Here is an 18,984-nt window from a genome sequence, read left to right on the forward strand (position 1 = left end):
ACTGAACTGGACACTTCATTTCTGCTAAAGCTTCATGTGAGGAAAGCCTCAAGGCTGCAATTTAGTTTCTCAAGGTGTAGTAACATGACCACTGAGGTTCCTGTTCTCATGTCATGCAACCAAAGCTATTACACACTACATGTGTTGAAAACTACAGATACACACAATACAATAAAATGTTAGGAACAAAGTAAAACATTTATATATTTAATTAAACATGAAACACAGCTATCCAAGGTTTTATTATTAAGCATGTATGTTTATGTAGCTAATTAAGCTAATCGCATGCCTTCGGAACATAGGAGGAAGCCAGAGAACCCACGCAGAAATGGAGAGAACATGTAAACTTGGGAGTCGAACCCACGCCCTTCTTGCGGTGAAGCGACACTGCTACACACTGCGCCACCCTCTCAATGTGCAGTGGAAACAAAGTGAAAGTAAGGCTTTTGGGTGTAAATTATAGATGAGGTTTATGTTGACACACACAAAGTCTGACTGGAACCATGAATTCGACAAAAAAAGGCAATGACCTGAAGCCTTTTTTTTTGCACTGACTAAACTATCTACTCTGACTCCATCCAGCCCTGTTATTTCCATCATGACAAGCGCTTTCATAGCTCCAAAACGTTCCATTTCAAACATTGCGCATTTTTCTTCTAAAATTAGGAGCAAAATCTCCAAATAAAACTCACCGCAAGGCACTTCACGTTTTGTTGTCCTGCACATATTTTTAACAACCTGCATGTGATTATAGATCTTTAAAACTCTACACAGCCATTGTTTTAGGTGGGAAAGTTTAGTCTGGCAAAACCAACCCCATATCCAGAAGCACTGGAGCAGATAGAGCACTTTGTTGTAACAGAGTGACTGTTTATCTTCTGTCTGTCAACCCATTATCCTCCTGACCCTACACAAGTTAAAGCTGCTGTTGCGGGTGGAGACATGCTGCTGGTCTGTGGGAACAACACATAAGGAGACCATGTCTTTCACTTTACAGCGTTAATGAGAAATGATGGCATAATGCACAAGACATGGAAAAACACTTCAAAGCATGTCACTCAAGAAAAACTGATATTTCTTGCCAGGTTAGAACGGAAAATCACATTAAGTATATTATCGAGTTATCGAGTCAGATCAAGAAAAAAGTGAAATTAAAAAATATATTTTCAATTTTTAAATATAGATTTTTTTTTTTTAAATATTTGTTACCTAAAACCTAAAATAAACATTTAATCTGACCAGAAAATATGGAGAAATAAAATCAAATTTAAAAATTAGTAATGTTTAGAAACAGTCAGAGATAAATAAAAATAGTTTAGGCCAATGATTAACCATTAGAGCCCACCTAGTAGTTTCCTCATTCCAACAGCATGACGGGTACAGCTACACTTTCTTGGCTGAGTAATGATTGTCCACACACCGAGGGAACAAAACACACAAAACACTGAGTTATCAAGTAAAAAAAAAACCAAAAGCTTTATTTACAAAAACGGACCATTGCCCCCATCCCACAAACTCGTAGGGCCAGTGACGACTGAGGAATGCTATGTCTGTGCTTGTGGCTGAGGTTGGGAATTTACAGGACAGAGGAGAACAACACCCAATGCAGACCTTCAGTATTCTCCTACCCATGTAGTCTGAGTTTACCCCTCGTCTAAAGCCACATCATAGCAACAGTTTTTTAACTGTGGCCGTAGCTTAAACGCGGTTCCCAGTTACAAAGAAGCAAAACGAGTACTGTCAACTACAAACCCATGAAACATACAATTTGTGGATTTGTGGTATTAGGATCATGACAAAATAAGTAATTAATACACATTAAAAAACATCACAGCATAAAAAAAAGCATGTTTGTTTTGAGCTCAAATATGGAAGAAACAACATCACTCCTGTTACAGTGGCAGATTTTAGTTCATGTCAGTTGTGTCCAGGATTTGTGGAATCAAATTATCAAATAGAAATACATATGCTTAACTTGTGAAAGCAAGACAGCCTTTAGAAAAACTGACTATGTGCATCCTGTGGCAACAGATGACAGCAAACGAAATTGCTCAAGCAGTCGTGTGAATTCATTTTGCAGGTGTGTGAGAGAGAAATCACACATCACTGTGTCTAGCCGCTGCTCACAACTTCGTGTGAGAACAATTCTTGGAACGTATTAGCGGTGTTCATGTGTTGCCGTGTGGTTTTGCTAACTGGCTCTGTGGAGGTGCGACAGTTTCTCAGTAAGTCGATCATAAAGTTGTGACCGGGTGGAAAGATGGCCCCGCTGTTCACATAACTGTGGGTGATGACGTACAGACGCGCTGGTGAAGGTGCATTCAAGCTGCATCATAACTCAGCATGTTTTCTGGAAATTACATGTATGCGACATCTTCCGTAATCCATGTCGTTTTGTTATGAATAGGAGTATCTGTATGAATGGTCCTGGTGAGTGTGTCTCTGCCCCTCTTGCTGTGTGGATGTGTAGCGTTAGAAAGCGTAGCGAGTGCGAATGTCCTCCAGTTTCTTAGACACCTCAGGTGGGGTTCTGTCCAGTTCTTCTGCAACACTCTTCTGCTTGTGAGGATCCATGCTGTTAAACTGCTCACACAGATCTCCATCTATCACATTCTGGGAGAAAAGAAAAGACAAATGTGAAACCATGTTTCAGTTAAGAGATTAGATCAGGAATGACAGCAGTGATCATTTGATGAGATGACATCAGGTCTGAAGCCACAAAAAAACAGGTCCAACCTTTACTGGGAAGTAGTAAGATCTAAAGCTGAGATGGTCTCTGCCACACATTGGAGGGAACTCAGATCGCATATGCATCTCTAAATGCTGGAAGAAGTCATGATCCTAGAAAAAGAAAGATTTAATGAAAAAGACGAACAGGAAGACAAACTCTATTCATGATTTTAACGATTCATGACTTGTACCTCATGTGAGGTGAACGGGACCAGTATACCAATGCCTCCGGACAGAGTGGTGTAGACCAGCGACTCTGAGCCTCCAGGGATCAGAGTGGTTTTCTGGAGCGATAACACGGTTTCCCCTACATGGTAGTTCACCGTTACCTCAGCCTGAGCAAAGGCAGAAAAAAGAAGGTTATTTGCTTTGTTAGAGGCAATTTATTAGACTGTGAGATATGATCACTTTAGTGCAAGACACACAAATACAGTAACTACTAGACTTTAAAGGGTTAGGAATGACAGCCTAACCCTTTAAAGTCAGCAAGACAAATGTAGAGATTGAAGAATTCAGCACATGTATGACTCTGGATTCCCATAAATGACGTTAACCATCTCCCACAGGCATGTGCAGAATTGGTACCTAAAAAGAAACCGCTGCAAACATGCCAAGTCTGTCCTGTGTCAGCACGCATGCATGCACATACATGTTGGAACACAAAGTGAAAAGGGCCAAATAAACATCAGGTACTGCACTGCAGGGAACACAGCTTACCAGAAAAGAAAAAGAAGCCAAGTTGGTGCCAAAATCTCATACCATAGAAACCTTTGATTTTAACTGTCAAATGTTACTCATTAAATGACAAACTACCCTCTCTCTCACTAAAAATTGCACTAAATTCACCTAGTTTAAAGCCAGTCATGTATGAAAGCTGAGTTCATACAATCATCTCGCAAAACTTCGGATGAGGATGAATCCCTGCGTCCAAACCCACATCTAAAAACAAACCCAGTGCATTTATAAACTCTAAATTCTCAATCAATATAGGCAAAACTAGAAATAGCTGCCAAACACTGTTACAAAGACAACTGGGACCAACTGCTGCAGTCTAAATTAAAGGGACTTTCCCTTTTCATCTGCTACCTAAACAGTTTTGACCAGGATTTAAATATGGAATGAGTGATGCTTTGTGTGTGCCTCAGTTGCGAGTTGGTTGAACATGTGGTTGACAGTGCTATGCAGCTTGTGTATGTGCATGTGTGTTAGCGGTTGCAGTTCAGAGCGAGAAAGGAGGCAGATTAGGGCGCAAAGCCAGAGTTCTGCAATCCAAAATGTTAGAAACCTGCAGGGCCACATTGTTGTACATTTCTTCCATCAACTATGTCCCTATGTGGAAACAGTTGTGCCAAGATGAAACACAATGTAACTATATGTTTGACCTTTTTTCTTAAGATGCAACCTTTTTATATAGCAGTTTGAAATCCTGAAGCTGGGAAAAAAACAAAATGCCAGTAGTTTAAGACGTACAGCCGTCGTTCAGCACATGACTTGAGGAAGCCAGGAATTTAACCAGTGATCCCATGATTGATGAAGTATCATTGGACAAAACACTGAACCCCATGTTTTCTCGGTGTCAGCATAAGCTGCATAAAAGCTCTGGCACTGGTGTGTGAAGGTGTTTGCGTGAGAATGAGTGAATGTGAAACCAGTGTGCTTTACCATTATGCAGTACCATTATGTAGAAAATGTACCATTTACAATCGCCTGCAAACGATGTCCAGCAAATGACAGAACTGCAAAATGCGGCAGTAGCACAGTGGAACATTGCTATGAGCCATTGTACCTTCTGTGATGCTCCATTTAGGAGGCCTCTGTCCCATAATGCTTTGTTCCCTGTAGGGTCCTCATCTACATCATCACTGGTGTTTGGAGGAAGACGCACCTAAAACAAAAGCAATTATTGCTTCTCTATTGGGCTCCAACATGTTGCATTTACATGTATTCCACTGTGGGCTTGATCCATATAAAAAGTGCAGTACTCACAATGCTGATGTTCCCAAACTTGTCAGCAGAGGCCATGGTGTCATAGTCGAGCAGACAGGCTGTCGTCACCCAGCGGGGATACGTGTCATCAGCAAAGATGATGAGCTGATTCTCGTTGCGTCGGTAGCGCACCCAGAACAGACTCTCCTGGACGTCCGATATGATCACACGCTGGCCAATGGTGTGGATGCCAGTCACTAGGTTGGGAACGTGCTGGAGGACCAATCAAGCAAAGTTAAAGCGTGTGTAAAATGGCCTTAGGTTTAAACTGTAATAGCAAATTAAGCTTTTTAATCAAGAGATGACATCATGACCAGTTGGTCTCAAATCATACTACTACAAAACCGTAACTTTTGATGCACTGATTTTTACATCATCAGCTCAAATGTATGACTTTACCTTGTTCTCACACTTGCGAAGCAGCTTCTTTTTGCCTAGGTCATAGATTCTTAGCAGTTTTCCAACACCCACAAGGGCTCGTCCCTGGAACGGAGCGATGGCCAGAGGCACGTCCTCTACCGGTGTCTGCCAGTCAAAAGAAAAACAAAATCTATAAGCCACAGTTAATCCGATTATTTTTGGCAGCTTTTAGGAGGAACAGACTAAAACAGCCTGTCCAAACAGAAGCAGGAGATAAGCTGAGGGTCACTAGAGAGCGCTTTAGTCCCTCTGGGGGTAAAATAACAATGGTGTGTAAATCCAGAATGTCAACAATCAACAAGTTAAAAATCATCACTGCTGCTGCTGTCTGAAATGTTGCTTTATATAGAATAAGAGTAATAATATATAAGTAAGATATTAGTCTCTACTTAATGTGGTAGCCAATAATCCGTGCATCACTACCTATATGTTTGTATGTGAGGGTGAGTAAACATCTGTGCATGACTACACAGACTCATCTAAAACATCAACTCTGGTTAAGTGGTTGGGAAATTCCTTGAAGGAAATGGCTGACAATGCAGTCCAAAGCAAGTGAATGATTCACTTCCCCATGTTAATCCACATCAGGTAGCAAATGTATGTGGGCTGCTTTAGCCTGATGGCCTCCACCCTCCTCAAGTTCTGTGGAATTGCCCAGAAACCAGTGCGTTAGGGTTAGCATCTGTTTGCCATCATTAAAATTTAACTCTGGGTTGTTCCGGACAGAACCACAGCATCTCCAACTATGACACACTGTTAATACACATTTCAGTCATTTCCCATATGATTCCACTCCACCTGTCAAAGTAAAACAGATACAGGTGTACAACAGCCCTGCATTCAGAGTCTAAGATGCACCACCTACTGACAGCAGCAGCGTTAACAGCTGCAGCGTGTGTTTATGTTGCCACAGGCACTCACTTACTTGTACATCAACAGTTCATAATCAAGATAGCAGCAGCATCACCCTTTGTCACCATGTCTATGCATCATTCAGGGAAACTAACCTTGTGCACAAACTCCAGCTTCTCCCCTCCACCAACGAGTCTGTAGGTATAGATGAAACCTCCGCCCACTGATCTAGGATTAAGGATCATGTCTCGGGCAACGCCCACCAAGACGTACCAATCATCTCCTGTATTAGTGAAGCGACACACTGCAACACTGGAAAACATCAAAAACAAGAAAGAGCAACATAAATTACATTAAATACAAATTGCAGAGTCATGCTTAATGAAAACAAAACCTGTTTAATTTTTCTAGGCACATCAGACCACTTAAATCCCGTCTGACGTCTGGTTAGACGGAATTCTCTGCTATCTTTACATCATAAATATGGGTGAATCACGACTAAGAGGGAGAACAAAAGAAAGACAAAGTGTGTGACAAAGTTTGACGGTGGTAATTGTTGTAATGCACAGGACAAAGATGAAGATAGTGATCAGTGACTTTTCTGGTATGCTGCTGTATTTTTTATTTTTTTAAAGCAGCCGTGTTGCAGCTCAACAAACACCACCATGTATTAAACAGACACTCCATTTCCTGCCACCCTGTCTGAGTTCAGGAATCAATGCTACTCACCTGAACGCAGCTTCATTCTGTTCCAGCTGCACCTGGTCCAGAGTCGAACCCTGTATGGGGTTGATGAGACGAACCAGTGATGCCCACTGTCCTGCTCCAGCTTTAGGAGAACCGAAAATGGCTTCAGGGAGATTCTCATTGAGGAATGCAGCGGCCATCTCAGCAGCCAGTTCTCTTTCATCCTCGCCAGCAGCTTCCACCATTTCCTGCAGGGACGACAGCAACAACTCTGAGTAACCCCTTACCGATCTGAGCTTGTTAACTTTTGTATGTAGTCTTCAATCTAGATGCTAGCTTTCACTGTACTCCACTTTACTTTTTATATTTATATTCCACATTAAATTACTTTGGTAATTATGTGCTCCTTGGATTGTTGACCACTAACTGAATGAAAGGTCACTTCCTGACAACGTATTAACATGGTCCTACATGATCGTTAGGCTATTCTGAGATCACTCGGGCATTAGAGTTCTCATGACCTGGCTAATGACTACTTCTTGTCTGAGATGAGGAAGACATAAAAGACATTCTTTTGTCCACCGTTATTTTCAAGTGTTTTCTTTAGTGCACCTCAAGTACCACAGAGACCAGCAGCCAACAGAACAAACAAAACACATTCATAAATCCACAAAATTTATTTTCAGCTAAAATCTTTAAAATAAAACACCCAAGAATAAATGAAACCGCAATGTTTCTGTTAGTTTGTGTAAATACCACATTGAATAGTGTTGTATAAAACTCAAACCTGGCTTTTAGCCCATCCTAACTGCTGACCCCTTCTCTGAATACAATCAATGTGTGAAACAATACAATACTACACAGGACTTGACTTTGCTGTGTCTTGATGTTGTGTGGTCTCTAAATGGGCCAGCTGTTCTGTGTGGACTGGCTGCACAAAAGATGAGCAGAACTATGAAAGGCTTTTTCTATTACATAAAGCAAAGCGTCTGTTACAAATAATTTTTTTTAGGTCTGACCTGAACATCCCACTGAACACATCATTCCACTCATGCTCACCTCAGCCATCTGTTGCTTCCTCTGCGCTTTAGTCGCCTCAGTGTAGGCATTGTGGTCAGTCTCAATTAAAATCAGGTTGTTGGTTTCTGGGTGGATTACAAATTTCCTGGGAGTATATTGCAGGGGAAAAGCCACCTGGTTGAAGACTGCTCCTAATTTCTCCAAAGCCAAGATTCTGCCACACAGAATGAGAAGAGGAACATTAAGAAAAACATAAGAATAATTTTTAGAGGTACAGAGCAGAACTGAGGAAATGAGCTGTCCTGACACTACGTCTTTGAATATACTTTGCTACTAAAAATCACATTTTTGACATTGATTGTACTTTAGGACCTAGTAGCAGATCACCTTTAATGCTTTTACAGGTAGCAGGTTTGTGCCACTTTCAGAAGACAAACAAGAGTAGCAGTGTGTGCGCATCCATACCTCAATGTGTTAGTGGAGATTGCCACTATACCTTCTGGACACTGCTCAGAGGCAAAGCCAGAGGCATACTCCAGGGTCTCGTATGACAGAGGGGTCAGATGAAAGCGAGATTGGTATGAATAGCTGAGCCAGGATCGGCTGGACATGGCCAACACCTGTCAATCACAACAGAGTATATCTACAGTTAATGAGGTATAAAAATGTACTACAAATCCTCACAGGTTAAAAGGTGATACAAACATCAGGTTCCAATTTTACTTTGGTGTAATTACAAAAGAGTACAGTTATTTTGGCTCGTACAAAGATGACAACACACACAGAGGATCAGCATATTCTTTTCTTACATGTACAGATTATATGTAAATGTCTAAGTCTCTTACAGCTTCCTGTCCCTGCATCCTAACTCTGAAAAGTTTGACAGGTCGGGAACCCAGGTAGCGTGTTCTGGTATCTGACAGGTCACCTGTCACTGGATCCAAAACAGTTCTCAGCAGCACACCGTTCTGAGAAAGATGATCAAACACGCAGGTTACAGAGTAGCATGATCAAAAGCTACATCACAATAACATAGAATTATTGTTTATTTGTACATTGTTAAACAACTGGTGCTAGATTATTACAATTAAAGAAGTATTCATATCTAGAATGAACTAAATTCATTTGAAATATTACCTGCAATCCTATGTTGAGGTAAAGAAAGCCGATAGTTCCCTTTTCGCCAAGTTCATCTTGTTTCTCAACCCCTCCCATCTCAACAATACACAGACTCTCTGGCTGGGCAGGTAGGGCCTGCATACTGAGAGGCTGTAGGCAGTCCTGAACACAAAAAGTGAAAATTATTTTCTCCCTCCAAGGCAGGGCATACAGGACACCAGCTTTCATTAAAGCTGAGTGACTAAACCTATTATTATTACCCCTGTCAGACTTTTTAAACTACTCAAAAGCCTTCAGGAAACTGGCTCATATTTAAACATTCATTAATCTCTGCAGCACTAAATAATACCAAAAATGTATTTTGTCCTAATTGGAGTTCACATGCATAAATTATTTCTTTTACAGTTTTACGCCAGCATTTCAAAGTATAGATAATAAAAATGTATTTGCTTATATTAATTACAGCACTACTTAACACACTTGTATAACACTGTCAACATGATAACCGAACGATGTCTCAGAGACAGATGACATGTGGCACGATTGTTTCCTCATACCGATGGGTCCAGGGAGATGATTCGGACGGTGTTATCAACAAGTCCCACGGCCAGAAAACGGGAGCGCTGCTCGCCAGGTGGAACATTAGCCAAACTCATACACACCACGTCTGCAGACATCTCCTTCCGCTCTGTGTACTCGTTCAGCTGACCAGACTAGAGGCAGTTGAAAGAAGAAAGCAAACAGGTACTAAGAAGGCTATATGAACTAATGCTGAGTGTGTTTACTTAGGCGACAGATGATTTAATAACTACTCACAGTAAGGCTGCAACTACCGATTGCTTTGCTAATCAATTAATCTGATGAAACTTGTTGACTTGGTAGCTCAATTGGTAGGGCACTGGTTTGGGGAGCAGAAGGTTCCAGATTCAAGCCCACCAGAGCACCAAGTATGGCTTTAAGTAAGACACTTCGTATTAGCTCCCCGGACGCTACATTGTGGCTGCCCACTGACTCAAAAACAAATCTTCCAGATACCTCAATTGCTGAGCCAAATGAGGCACCACTTTAGAAGGTGAAAATCAAGTGTTCATCTAAATTACTGTTATTCAATTATTGTTACTATTATTAAAACCAATAAAACATGGAGTCATATTTTAATGCTGCTTTTACATTTAGTGTCTGCATCGTTAGTAAGTTGAGATGGTCTATGGTGGTGGCGGTAATTAACATGTAGTGAGCAAGAAGATTGCACAACCAGATGACACTTGCGAGTTAAGTAACAAACTATCTTTTTACATCGATTCATTGTTCCAGCCCTAGTTGAATGATATGAATGTTTGTTACTTCCAGTGTACCAGATGACTACATTAAACATTGCAGTCATGACAACTGAGGGTAACAAGTCTCTTACAAAATGCTCTTTGATAAATTCTATAACGTTCCAGTACAAAATAACCACCAGTCTACAGCAAATTACAAAAGCACATCAAATCATCTGTCTTACCGGGTCCATTTCAAAGTAGACCAGCTCCCCTCCAGTGAGGGCAATAACAACCTGCCGCTGGTTCACAGCACAGCGAACAATCGTTTTTTTACCAGGCGTCTTCCACTCATTCACACGCTTGTCTGCTCGGATATGACGGATGCCGTCTGGATACACCTGTATACAGACGATTCGAGGGCAACATTAAAGCCAGTGTTGTTGTTTTTATACAAACAATAACTGTGACATGAATATAAAAGGTGTAATCAAAAACAAATTTGCCTCACCTGAACCAGGGCATCCTCACCAAGCAGAGAGCAGGAGAGAGTGGGAGTTGTTCCCAAAAATCCTGAATCCGTCACTTCTTCCACAGTTTCCCCGATGGACAGTACCAGAGTAGCATTGACGAAGGACACGATGATGTAGGCATCAAACTCATCTAAATAAAAATACAAGATACAAAGAAAAAAGAACACAAGGATGTCACCATGAATAATCCCTCCTAGTCAGTCCAACTGATCCATACAAGCCAAACTTTCATAATGCAGTTTGTATGATTCTAAATAGAGAATGTCATTGAAGGACTGATACAATCAATGCGACGCCTTTGCTTTACCTAAAACATTTAAATGTAACTTTAACATGCAAAATGTACACAACAAAACATTTAAATCAAGATAAGGGATACCGTCAACGTGTCTGCGGACTGTCCACACAGCATTGGGATTACCGGGCAGTTCTGACACAGCCATCTCTGACACCTGGGAGAAACAAAGAAAGAAAACACAAAAACCTTTTACCACGACGAATTTCACTTGCTGTTGTGCAGATGGAACAGACAACCGCCCTGCAGAACCGCCTCCAGCAGGTCACAAACGTGCACATGCCCGCTCAAACGGAAACAGACTCCATGGGGGAGGTATGAGGGCGCGACGTCCACAGGTGGGGGTTGTGCTTACAGCCCAACACCGTGCAAGGTATTAGCCAGAGAACAAGATCTGCAAATTGGCCACTGGTGCCCTTCACAGATGAAGGCAGGTTCACACTGAGCATGTGGCAGACGTGACAAAGTCTGGAGACGCTGTGGAGAACGTCCTGCTGCCTGTAACACTCTCCAGCATGACCGGTTTGACAGTGGGTCAGTAATGGTGTGGGGTGGCATTTCTGTGGAGGGACGCACAGCCCTCTATGTGCTCGCCAGAGGCAGCCTGACTGCCATTAGGTACCCAGGGGAGATCCTCAGACTCCCTGTCAGAACCTTGTGGTTTTCCACTTCAACTTCCACTTTTGAGTGTGACTCCAAATACAGACCTCCATGAGTTAATAAATTTGATTTACATTGGTAATTGTTTGTGATATCTTGTTTTCAGCACATTAAACTATTTGAGTATTTAATAAGAATAATTTCATTCATTCAGATCTAGGATGTGTAATTTAATGCAATGTATATTGCTGCCTCTGTGTGAATTCCTCTTGGCAGATTATCTCAGTTCAACAATGATACACACTCAGCAATTTTATTTAAGTAGTGTTTGTGTACACCTATGCTTATAATATTGTGTGCATACCTCCAGTCCATGTCTAAGGACCCTCAGAGTAGACCTAGGTCCTCGTCCACAGGCCACATATAGCTGTGGTGTGTCTTCATTGGCCAAATCAGCAATCTGTCAAAAACAGGCAGACACTGTGTGTGGGAGGAAGCATCTAGGCATTGATCAGACACAAAGACACACATGCACTAACCTGACAGGACATGATGGGAGATAAACTCTCCTGTTCATCTACAAGCACCAGGTTTTTTAGGGGGCGGGGCTGAAAAAAGAACGTGTCTCCCTCTTCCAGTGGCATTGCAGAGGAAAATTCTGGCTCTTCGTCATCATCACCCAAATGGGCAATTTGGTAAAGATAACTAAAAAAACACATTCACACAGTGAAGAAGGTTTAGAGAAAAAGTTCTAACAAACATTTAAATCAGTGGGGACAATTTTGTGAACTCAGTTTAAGTAACGTCAGTAAGCAAAAACAAGAGGGTAAGTAATGCACAAAAGGATGTAGAGCCTGAGACTTACTGGTTCCCAAACTCTGAAGAAACAAAGAGGAAGCCAGTCTTCAGGACACACATGGCTGTCGCCACCGGAATCGTGTCAAAGTACTTTAGCCTGATTTCTGTGACCTACAAAATAACACAAACACATTTTAACTTACACATTTACTTACTTACTTAAAATGTGTAGTAATATATATGTAAAGCAAACAAATGATTGTAAATGCATTACACATTAAATGTACATTGTATATTATGTGCATTTAATGTATATGCTGGATATTATTTATTATTGGTGAAGTCGGACCTAACGAGTTATTTTATCTCAATCAACATGTAAAGATAAAACAATTTGCTTATATTAAATAAATTAATGGAATATATAATTCCTCCACTTCTGCTCACCATTTCTTCATCGGTTTCCAGAGTAACCTTAAAAATGTCTCCCTGTTCAGTCTGGGCAAGAAAGAAGAACATTGACTTGGTCTTGTGGGTGGCTGAACAGACAAATATCATCCCACGCTCAGGGTCATCCAGGTCATTCTGTAAGAAACGTTGACAAAATGAGGTGGGAAAAGAATATAAATAAATAAATAAATCTCTAGGAGTATAAACAAATAAAAGTAGAATAGAAGTAATCTCAATATAAAAAAACAATTTCACAGTATATTACAACAGATTAAAGTATACTGTGCTAACAGACACCAGAAAGTGTATGATAAGTGGGTGTCAGATTTGTTCATGGTGTATTTCTGTGTTGGGACCCACCCTGCGTCGAGGGATGGGACAGCGGATATCAGGCTGGTCTCCAAAGTTTTTGTAAGTGATGTAATTTTCCGAACAGATCAAAACTCCACTGGGACCATCAGAACCCCCAGGTACTGAAACAACAGCAGATTTTAAGTGAACAAACAAATTGGATCAGAAATTAATATACTGTAGACAACTTCCTCTGTAGACTTTAATTTGCTTTAGATTGTGAGATTTGTGTCAGAAAAAAACTCATGCTGAGATCAGAGGTGTAGTCTTTCTTCAGTGATAATCAGAGAAGAGACATGACAAACTCATCACGTCTAACATGCTTGTGTGTACAATTTGTTCTGAGACAGTGCAAACAACATATTTCTAGAAAGTTTCTCAGTAACCAAACATGACTTTATCTGCATAGATTGTGTTCTTCACATCCAACTACCAATGCAGCCTTGTAAAGCTGTTCAAACTCTGAACAAAGCTGCAGTGCAACCACCCAAGTACTTACCAGTGATAAGGAAATTTCCATGCTCTTCTAAAGCTTCACTGTATTTGCGGACAACGTGATTTAATCCTAGGTCCAGTTCATAAAACGTGAGGGTTTGTTGCGTGTTGGCAGCAGCTTCTCCTGTTGGGTCGTTGTCAGCTTCCTGGAAAAAGCAACAACCAAAATGTGTGATCAGGCGCTGATTGTGTTTATTTTAAAGTGAACAGAATAAAACTACCAAAAGGGCTGAAACGAATAGACTAATTATTAGATTATTTATACACTCCTCAAATTTTAAAAGACAAAAACATCAACACCAGTTACACAACAGACCTTTACCAAAAACTGTACGCTAAATGCTACTGCAGCTGCCTCCTGCTTGAAACAGCTGCCAATTATTATAAGATATCAGTCTGGCTCACCAATGGCTCAAGATTAACATTCAAGTCATGCTGAGATCAGAAAGTTAAATCTCTCTTCAGTGGTAGTCAGAGAAGAGACATGACAAACTCATCACATCTACAGAAAGACACGCGTGAGCCAAAATGTTACTGCACATTTTAAAGCTTTAATATTGAGCTTCTGCGACCTTACCTCATAGTCCATCTCTAAGCAGGCAAACATTGGATTTTCAAAGCCAACATCTACTCCAACAACATGGTACACCAGTGTGTTTGCTTTATGTGCTTCCAATGGAGAAGAGATGGTCAGTCTTGCAGCTGCGTCTCTGTTCAGGATATACACCAGCTTCTGTTTCTCTATTGCTCCTATGAAAGGGAAAGGCAAAATGCAACAAAATGTAAACATTCACTTTCACTTTTCACACTTGGTCTACACAAACGTTTGAGAACACTGTTTTATATTGTACTTAAAGCAGCAGTAGTTCCCTCCAATATGAGGAAAAAGTAAACGAAACAGCAAAAGAAAGAGAGAAACTGTGTGATGAAGTAATTGTGAGGCCATTTAATTCTGATAGTGAAGACGACGACTTTAGTGGTTTTAATGCAGAAGGCAGCGGTAGATAGTGGTAAATTACTTTTGTGATACGCGGCTCTACTTAATTATTGTTTTACTTGTTTTTAGTCCTCTGAGGAAAAAACAATTACTGTATTTATTTAAAAGTTACATAAATCTTTCTTTATATCATCTTTCTGCATAAATATCTCACTTTATGACGTGGACACCTGCCTCTTATAGACAAGTGCGGCCTATATGATTTTTTTTTTTTTATCTAATGGGTACGGCTTAAATTTGGGTGCACTTTTTAGCCCGGAAATTACAGTACTTAAAATTCTACACTCTACCTATCATAACAGCTCTGCCTTTGGGGTCAACGGCTAGGAACTGCCCAGGGACGATGCGGCGGCAGCCACTCTTTCCAAATGTTTCTTGGTGGATCTTTTCAAACATGTTTTTTGAAGGATGATATTCCAAGATGACAATCCGACCGCTGTCACTTCCAACAACAATGTAATCTGCAAAAATAAAAGCCCAGTAAAAAAGGTTGTACAGCAAAAAGACATAAATACACTCCACCCATAAACAAGTGACACTGGGCTTGGATATTCAATCAGCCAAGACAATGTAATAAACACTTTCGAGGTTTACACTCAAACACATCCATAAATCTTGATTACAGGTGCTGATTAGTTTTCAGTTATAATCACCACAATTAAAGAAAGAAACATTTGAAATATGACGGTCTGTGTGTAATGAATTCATATAATATACAAGCTCTGCTTTTTGAATAGAACTGGTGAAATAAATCACCTTGACCAGCACCTGTACATACCTTTGGTTCCTCCAGTAAGTCTGAAAGCCATGAGAGATCTGACGATGCCAAACACCTCTACTGTGAGCAGAGTGTGCACCTTTCCTGTGTTGGCATCTGGTCGCAATAATTCTAGGATCTTTCCCCTAGAAACAACAATTTCCTGCATCTTGGTTCCTATGAAAAACAGAAACATCTTGTGTCAGCACTTGTCTCAGCGTGTTTTGTGTCAGATTGGGTTGAATTACACTGACACACATGAAGCGAGCAGAAAGTAAACACTAAACCAATGGCAGTAGAGTTACCTGAGAAGTTTCCATGGATCGCATGGGTGATGCCAGTGGCACGCTGCAGTGTTATGTTGTACAGAAACATGGTTCCGTCTCAGCGGGTTCTTCTGGGGAAGCAAACGGTGCGATTAGCCCGGCTCAGAAGTGCAGAGGGAGGCAGGGAACCAGCAGTGAACGGCGTTAGAAATAACAATTTGCTCTCAAAACTAATACTTCATCAAAACAAATGCAAACCACATCAGGTAAACGTCTGCTGCAACGTTAGCCTGTTAGCTTAGTAGACGAACGCGTCTGATAATTTAACGCATGCTACATTAGACATACATTAGACATACATTACTATCCTTTACTGATGTTCCTCAAAGTAACTATATAAAGCTAAATTATGATCCGTAACTGACGGGACTACGAGCTCATTCATACAAAGCGTCACTCTAACCTGACGCATCCTGTATTTTCTTTCAATGCTTTTCGCATCTTGCTCATTTATACACATATGCATACACGTCTCACTTGATTGTGGACAAACTATATTTTTGAAAAATACGATATTTACCGGGTTTTTTAGTAAGATGACGTTGATTTCAGTTGGATAAAGTTTCATGTATACAAACAGACTCCGGGAAGCCGACGACAAGCCGCCGTTTTTGGGTCCTTCCTCACAAACTCTGTCGCGTGAAGTGGCCGACACAGTGCCTGACTGAAATGAGAGACTTCTTGCAGTAGCGCCTAGAATCCAGCAGATGTCGACAAACATCTAAGCTTCCCAGGCCCACGAAAACTACGAAAAAACGTTTGTCCTGTTTAAAATAATACAATACAAAGTAAAAGTATTTAGTACTTTAGTACTAAGTATTTAAGTACTTTATGTTAAGCACTTCATTTATTGCAATGTGACACAGTCTTTATATAAAATCTTAACTACTATACTAAATTAGCTAAATATTGTCCCAAATATTTGTTACACAGTCAAAAATAAACTAAAAAGGTTTTTGAAATTATATTATTATGTGTTAAGTGTGTGCCAATCCTAAAATGTTCATAAAAGCCATAAATGATCAATAAATTTAATACAGTTGTGGTTCAGGCCATTTTAAGTGTTTTAGTTTATAATCAGAAGTCAATAATGAAACATTTCAAATGCAGTACAACTGTGTGTCTGTGTGAGTACTGTTATTAAAGTCGCGGTGCAACATCCCATCTCATCCTGAGACTGCTGCTGTTTCTCAGTCTTATTTTCTCACAAACCTGTAAACCTCATTACAGTGATGACCTTGAATTGTACACACTTTTTTTGACTTTGTCTTTATTTTTTCAGACTTTGGTTATTCAATTTTTGCCAGGGTTCAATGTACCGTACAAGCCCTCTAGTTACTGACAAGATTAAATATCAGCCCTGGTGGAATCCCAGTTCCACGGTCTATTGAAAGTGCTGAGTGAACCAGAAAATGAAATCTGAAAGGAATTGTTTTGCTGGCAACTTGGTGAGTAATAGTGTCTCACACATCCTAAAACATCAGACTGGAAAATCACCTCTGCATCAGTGCTTGTAGTAACTTCTGTTATAGACAAAAGCATTTTACTTGAGACTCATTTGAAAAATAACTATCTATCGTTTGATTAAAGAAAGTAATTTGATCAAATGTACCACTGGAAGGAAGACAGATTTATGTTGTAGAAAAGCACTGACAGTTTTACCTTTCAGCACTGGTTGTGAATGTATCAGCTTTAAAACATTTCAAATCAGTCCAATCTAATTTAAACTGTATGAAAAAACCAAACGACACAACGTCCAAAATGAATGTGCAGAGAAAATACCAAAAAAACTGCAGCTGAGAGGGTTGAATACGAGACAAACTGAGCTCAGATGAGTTCAGGTCCTTTAAACCTGCCGTAAATCAGCCGAACCAGTGCAACCTACAAATATTATAATACTGGCTAAAATACAAAGTCAGTTGTTTCATTGACAGATATGGAAACACTTGTCCACGTCACACTTCCTAATTGTACATTACAATTGTACACATTATAAAACTGTAATACAAATAGCAAGAGAACGTACACAATTTTACAGTTTTTCACATACAGTACATATAAATGCTGCTGTTCATGTTTTAGTTTGTGTAGCCCAAACCGTTGCTAGCTGATGTTAGCTCACTTCTAAATAAAAATGAAACATTTAATAAATTACATAAAATAAAGGTAAAGAAGACGTATGCCTGTGAATTGATGTAACCTATAGATGAAATTCTAAAAGCTTCACAGAGTGGCCCAGCAATCTGTTTTTGAATTTTCGAAACACGTGACAGGAAGCTGTAGCTTGGTCAGCGTGACGGCGGTGGTCGCCGCGAGCGCGAGGAGCGTCCGCCTGAGGAAGACGCCCACCGTCACCGCCTGCCGCTCCGCTCCGCTCCGCCGCCGAGGCCGCGCCGCGCCGCGCCGCGCCGGGACCGCGCAGACCGACCTGCGTCGTTCATCAGCGGCTCAGCAGCGTTTAGCGTCCGCAACATCTGGTTCCCGCTGCGCTCGCGGACCGCGAAGCTCACGCCGCGATCGTCGTGTTTTTTCTTGCTCCACTGAAATTCCGCTGCGCGCTGCTCTTTGGATGCACAAAGTGTGGGAGAAGAAACACATTTACATTCAGACAACGTGACCGCTCACAATGCGCGCAGCCTGGAACCAGCACCGAGCCTGAAAAACGGGACCGCTTCTTGAAAACAAGGCTGATTTGAAGGTGAGCTTCTGCAAACACTTGTTTTTAATGCAGCCTCATAGTCCAAGGCAGATTTAAAGGGGGCGCACATGCACGCGCACCTCTGCGCAAACCCAGCTCGGGTGAACGGTGTGGGGGTAATTTAGGGCGCGTGCTCCAGTGTCTGGTGCTGCGTGGGAGCCACCCAGTCCCAGCCTTTGTCCACGCTTCCCACGGGATGATCTCTGTGGAGACAAACGCCGGGAAACAGTCGCATGTTGCTGATGTTGCTGTGTCTATTTAAAAAAAAGTTCTCTGAATCTACTTTGAGTACTCAATTATTCTTAGTAGAATAATTAATTCTGTTATGACACATATAAATGAATGAGCCCGTCCTTTGATATTGTGGTCTGGATGATAAATGCTGTGACTTGACTGGAGCTTGACATTTAAGCATCAGTTCTCTAGCTACTTCCCCACTGTGTTCCCTGAACCCCCCAACACACACACACACACACACACACACACACACACACACACACACACACACACACACACACACACACCGGACACACACACACACACACACACACACACACACACACACACACACACACACACACACACAGACAGACAGACAGACACACACACAC

At 41.0% G+C, this 18,984-nt stretch overlaps 1 protein-coding gene across 2 annotated transcripts; it reads right to left on the reverse strand.

Annotated features, from left to right (window-relative positions):
- Positions 1–1,445: 1,445 nt before the first annotated feature.
- Positions 1,446–16,356, reverse strand: sf3b3 (splicing factor 3b, subunit 3). Of its 2 annotated transcripts, none has more exons than XM_029154543.3 (27): positions 16,196–16,356; positions 15,655–15,746; positions 15,371–15,526; positions 14,883–15,053; positions 14,173–14,345; positions 13,600–13,741; positions 13,110–13,222; positions 12,747–12,884; positions 12,367–12,470; positions 12,041–12,206; positions 11,866–11,961; positions 10,986–11,058; positions 10,585–10,736; positions 10,319–10,474; positions 9,372–9,527; positions 8,833–8,976; positions 8,541–8,663; positions 8,161–8,315; positions 7,735–7,909; positions 6,718–6,923; positions 6,144–6,300; positions 5,116–5,241; positions 4,717–4,929; positions 4,517–4,615; positions 2,922–3,065; positions 2,737–2,841; positions 1,446–2,613 (listed from the first exon to the last, which is right to left on the reverse strand). In XM_029154543.3, exons 2-27 carry the CDS (start codon positions 15,722–15,724, stop codon positions 2,473–2,475), a joined length of 3,654 nt encoding a protein of 1,217 aa, XP_029010376.1. In that variant the 5' UTR covers positions 15,725–15,746; positions 16,196–16,356; the 3' UTR covers positions 1,446–2,472. The 2 variants fall into 2 exon arrangements, with proteins under 2 accessions (XP_029010376.1, XP_029010377.1); XM_029154544.3 differs by having other exon boundaries at positions 15,655–15,743; positions 16,196–16,338.
- Between the last annotated feature and the right edge of the window lie 2,628 nt (positions 16,357–18,984).

This window comes from Betta splendens, chromosome 6 (genome assembly GCF_900634795.4).
Source record: "Betta splendens chromosome 6, fBetSpl5.4, whole genome shotgun sequence".
Lineage (NCBI taxonomy): Eukaryota > Metazoa > Chordata > Actinopteri > Anabantiformes > Osphronemidae > Betta > Betta splendens.

Excerpts from the sequence above, each read along its gene's own strand:
- sf3b3 (XM_029154543.3), bottom strand. The coding sequence starts at position 15,724 with ATGTTTCTGTACAACATAACACTGCAGCGTGCCACTGGCATCACCCAT. Across the intron at positions 12,471-12,746 it reads TGGAAACCGATGAAGAAATG|GTCACAGAAATCAGGCTAAA; the intron begins GTGAGCAGAAGT and ends GTTATTTTGTAG. Across the intron at positions 10,737-10,985 it reads AGTCCGCAGACACGTTGACG|ATGAGTTTGATGCCTACATC; the intron begins GTATCCCTTATC and ends ATTTTTATTTAG.